The sequence below is a fragment of the Cydia strobilella genome, chromosome 3, assembly GCF_947568885.1.
Source record: "Cydia strobilella chromosome 3, ilCydStro3.1, whole genome shotgun sequence".
Classification (NCBI taxonomy): Eukaryota; Metazoa; Arthropoda; class Insecta; order Lepidoptera; family Tortricidae; genus Cydia; species Cydia strobilella.
This window is the reverse complement of record NC_086043.1, coordinates 13,972,345-13,977,488: the sequence shown is the minus strand read 5'-3', so window position 1 is coordinate 13,977,488 and position 5,144 is coordinate 13,972,345. Positions and strand designations below refer to the sequence as shown.

The 5,144-nt window shown below is 37.9% G+C and overlaps 1 protein-coding gene across 1 annotated transcript; it reads left to right on the top strand.

Annotated features, from left to right (window-relative positions):
- Positions 1-1,155: 1,155 nt before the first annotated feature.
- On the top strand, positions 1,156-2,045 carry LOC134755917 (NADH dehydrogenase [ubiquinone] iron-sulfur protein 3, mitochondrial-like). The gene has a single exon (XM_063692602.1). It carries the CDS (start codon positions 1,179-1,181, stop codon positions 2,034-2,036), a length of 858 nt encoding a protein of 285 aa, XP_063548672.1. The 5' UTR covers positions 1,156-1,178; the 3' UTR covers positions 2,037-2,045.
- Positions 2,046-5,144: the final 3,099 nt, after the last annotated feature.

Below are 5,144 nucleotides of genomic sequence, written 5' to 3'. Positions count from 1 at the left end.
ATCAAATTATTTTATTAAATATTTTGATTTGTGTTTTTTAAGTAGTCACACTACTATATATAAATTAAAAACTGTAATAGATGTCATATATTACAGAAAAAAAAAACCACCACCACCACCACCACTGGAGGGCTTCGTCACTTTTTCTTTAATATATGACATCTATTACAGTCTTGTACTTTGTATTAAATAGTTTTTAAGAAAAAAAAACCGACTTCAATGGTGAATGCCGTTGAAAGGTTACTTATTGTTGATGGTGCACTCCACAATGAAATTAAAAATACAGCATCTTTTGCCTAACTAAAAGGAGGTAAAACCACCCACTTTTCTAGTAGCATTTCGTTTCTGTAAGGGTCACAGTACTAACCTAACCTAACCCAATGTTCTGATAGCATTTCGTTTCTGTAAGGGTCACAGTTCTAACCTAACCTAACCCACTTTTCTGATAGCAGTTCGGTTCTGTGAGGATCGTAGTTCGAAAAAAAGTCCAGGTCCAAGTTTAGGTCTAGGTCCATAACGAAGAGAATAAATCGCCAAACGTGAACTATGTCTCGTTGAAGAGTTCCATTCTGATCATCATCAGCAGTTCCACTTCATCAAATGTCACTTTTTTAAATGGAAATGCTGGATTTGTTGATGAAAATACAAAAATCACTATATGTATGCCTTTCACATTTGAGGAGTTCCCTCGATTCCTCGTGGATCCCATCATCAGAACTAGAGCTTGACAAAAATGTCTCAGAAGAACCTAACTTGCTTAACAAACATAACGAAGAGGATAAATCGCCAAACGTGAACTATGCGTCATTGAAGAGTTCCGTTCTGATCATCATCAGCAGTTCCACTTCATCAAATGTTACTTTTTTAAATGTAAATGCTTGATTTGTTGATGAAAATACTAAAATCACTATATGTATGCCTTTAACATTTGAGGAGTTCCCTCGATTCCTCATGGATCCCATCATCAGAACTGCGTTTTGACCAAAACGGGACCAATCTGTATGTACATACTTACAATCAAAAAAAGAATTTTAAAAATCGGTCCAGAAATGACGGAGTTATGGAGTAACAAACATAAAAAAAAACATACAACCGAATTGAGAACCTCCTCCTTTTCAAATCTTGAAGTCGGTTAAAAAAATAAAGTCATGTCAAATTTAGTTGTCACTAATATCAAAATGAATAGAATTTTATCTTCTCTAGTTAAAAATACAATAGCACATGTTTTTAAACGTTCACTCCGCGTAACAAACATTGTATCAAGCGTTGATAGTGGTAAGGGGAATGATCCCTATAAAAGTAAGGATCCATGCGCAGAGAAAGATGTAAGCAGCGATAAGGTGCAGTTAGAGAAAGGATTTGCTTTGCAGCCCATCGATGTCAAATCTTGGACCCTTAGAAAACATGACAACGCAGCTAGGCAAAGGCTTTATGAATTTGGTTTATACGTTGCTGCATGTTTGCCGAAATTTGTTCAGAAGATTCAGATGACTCATACAGATGAGCTTGAAATTCTTGTTACTCCCGAAGGTGTGTTTTGTGTCTTGAGCTTCATGGCTCATCACCAAAATGCCTGTTTTGGTCAATGTGCATTAGTTACTGCTGTGGATGTTCCTACGCGTGTGTATAGATTTGAGGTCGCTTACATTCTCCGAAGCTTTAGATTTGCAACCAAAGCGACAGTTAAAACTTACACTGACGAATTGACGCCTCTACACTCAGCGTATGAACTATGGCACGGTGTGAATTGGTATGAAAGAGAAACATATGATATGTTCGGCATTATCTTTACTCATCACCCGGACTTGAGAAGGCTTTTAACCGACTATGGGTTTACAGGACACCCGTTGCGAAAAGATTTTCCCCAGGTAGGGTATACAGAGGTTCGTTACGATGACGAATTGAAGAAAATCGTGTATGAGCCGGTAGAGTTTGCCCAGGAATATCGAAGTTTTCAGCTGCAATCGCCTTGGACTTATTACAGAGAATTTCACGAGGGCTACAACTGTCCACCCGCTCCACCTAAAAAAACCTAAACCTATATATAACTAATTATTATAGTGACGTAGCTTCGTTTCGTTTGTTTAAAATAAATTTGTATCCTGTTTTATTCTAAAGTTTATTATTAAGTTGTATTACGTATAGTTTAAAACAGTTTCTTGAATACAGATACCTGCCGTACCATAAAACTGGGGACTAAAACCTTTCATTTAACTGTTCGTTTTTGTAATTATAAAAAAATACTGCTATTTTTTGAGTTTACACTTTTTAACATTCACATTTAATGGTAAAATTTTTAAACTCGAAAAGATAAGAGTACTTTTTTAAAATAGAATTCTAAATTAATTACGCATTAAAAACACATTTTTAAGTTAAGTAATAAAAAACTAAATACTTACTTATACATAGAACTAAAACACGGGAAAGGCCCTTAGGATAGGCCCCGATCTGCCCCCTGCAGAACTAGGAGGATATAACCAAACGGAGCCGCCACGTCTGTAATTTGCTGTACAAAAAAGTCTGCCAATTTTTGCGGGGGAGGGGAACGTTAAAGTAACCATCATGGAGACTGTATAAAGGAGCCAAATCTCTATGTATGAACAGTGTCCATCAAAAAACAGTAATAAGGCGGCGCCACCATACACCGAAATACTACCAAAAACAACCTTACGTTGGTCGGGTTATTTGTTGCCTTATATGGTTCATGTTATACTCATGTCCCAGAGCCTAACTAGCGCCACCGGAGAGATTAGGAACTATTATTTAAAGCTTAACGCGGTCACTTTAACAACAATTCTGCCATAAGAGATTGCGATCCTTTCTTTACCATCCATAGTAGCCATGTCAGATAAACGTCAGTCCATACATTGTGTATCACCATTGGCCGACTATTTTCGACAGAGGGAAATAATACCGTTACATTCCTGCTTCAAAGTAATATCTAAATCACTAAACCATGATCCAAATAAATTTAATTATTTTTCTTTTATGCAAGTGTGATTAAAACATTATAATAAATAGACACATATACCTGCACACAAATAAGAAGTTTAAAAGCTATACCTGACCACGTAATAACTAATAAGTTTTCCTATATAATCGCCTCCTTTTTGGAATTCGGTTAAATAGCCTGTCACCTGCATGCCTATTGTTTAGCTTCTTCTTTTGTATATTCTTTGTATTGTTTTCTGTAATGAGGTGTGCAATAAAGAGTATTTGTATTTGTCACCTAAAATGTAAAGCTAATCGATTGACACTTCATTCATCAAATTGGCTCAGTTCAACACTATACAGCAATCTAGTCAATTTGATTAGTTATGTGTCAATGATCGGTTTGTCTAAACTTTGTCATAATAATGGTTGGATAGTACCTATATAATAATATCCGGAGTTAATATTGTCTTCGGTTACCGCGATAGTTACTCATGAAATAAACGGGTGTCACCCATTGACCACGAACGCTGTAAAGGGATCGAAACGCCGGGATGTATTATAAATTCAATATACGCGATATAATCCGTTTTCATAGTTTTATTTCTTATTATCCGGAGTTATTACTTTCGCTATAATATACCTATTCATTTGAAAGATACCAATAAGACAATCTGTCCTATTGGTTCAAGTCAAGTCTGGTGCGTAGCTTCGGGCGCTTCGTTCCACGCAGTTAGGTACCCTCCTTAATGACTCGATGCAGGTGGCCGTTTCTCTTCGCCTGGGCTGTGACGTTTGTGAATCTCATGGATGCATTTGCGGCTCTATGGTGGAGATGAACTGCCATCACACATTAAGTTGTTGTCGGTGTACAGGAAGGTACCCACGCCACCACGCCTTGAATGATATAGTACGAAGGGTGTTGGTCTCTTCGAATGTACCTTGTGTGCTGGAGCCACCGGGTCTTAGTTGGTCTGATGGGAAGAGGGCGGCTGACCTCTGTCCCGTGGGAGAGGGGCAGATGCCTGTCGTGGGACGCCACGTGAGACAGCACTTTTGCTGCCTCGCATGTTAAACGCACGGTGCGGTCGGCGGGAGCAGCGGCTGAGCTGGCGGCGGTTCGAAAGCAGGAGAAGTATGCATGGATGACGAACTACTTATTTGTCCCTCTTGCCGTGGAAACCACTGGCTGTTGGTGTGCTGAGGCCAAGTCGTTTATAGGGGAAGTGGGCAGACGGTTGCGGGAGAGTGTTCATGAACCTCGCTCCGGGTCGTTCCTTATGCAAAGGTTGTCCATCGCTGTTCAACGTGGTAACGCGGCGAGCGTAATGGGCTCCTTTGCATCTGGAGGGGCGCCGGGCGTATTTTGTAAATATATATTTAGTTTAGGATTTAGTTTAAATTAAGTTAAGATTTTTGTAATAGTTAAGGGGCTACCCGAGGTTTTCATCGATTTTTGACAAGTTTTGAATTGTATCTCCTACTTTTGCACTACAGATAGATATTATACGTTATAAGACAATCAATGATGTAAAAAGATTTACTAAAGTTTTGTCAGGGCATCATAATCAAAATAAGTCATTTAGGAGCATACATAGCCGGAGATAGCCGCCATTGCCGTGGCCGACCAGATGACGGTCTTTCTAACGCCTCAATTAATAACTTTGGAAATTAGCGGCAAGTGGCTAATTTATTCTATCTCCATTTCATTAAGTTAGTTGCCTCATAAATAGTCTGGCATGGGTCAGGAAAATTATATTTCGATGCCTCATTATACCAGCGGGAATTATTAGACTAATTTTTCCGATGAACGAGGAAGTAGTGTGTAACAAAAAGAAGAATAATCTAGTTCATTCAAAGTGGTATGTACAATGTGATTAAGTCCATTTATTAAGTAGCTTTCTTTGTAAGACAGGGTAGAAACGGCGTGCTAAAATAATGTGTATTTGTGTACTATTTTGTGCGAGTTATATTGCGCTCAGTGAATTTATATTTGTGCACTATTGTCACATTTGTTTAACAGGTGGTGTTACATCTTTGGCCAAATGGTTAAAAGTTGTTTTTTTTTTGTTTTAATAAGTTTCTAGCAGGTAAATAAAAAAGTATACATAAATACAATTAGGTTACTTCCGAAAAATTAAGACACTTTTCTAATGTTTAATCAATGTCAGGAATTTTGAAACCTTTGACTTATCAAGATTAACACAAATCTT

Bases quoted from the DNA above. Each gene is read 5' to 3' on its own strand.
- LOC134755917 (XM_063692602.1), top strand. From the start codon at position 1,179: ATGAATAGAATTTTATCTTCTCTAGTTAAAAATACAATAGCACATGTT.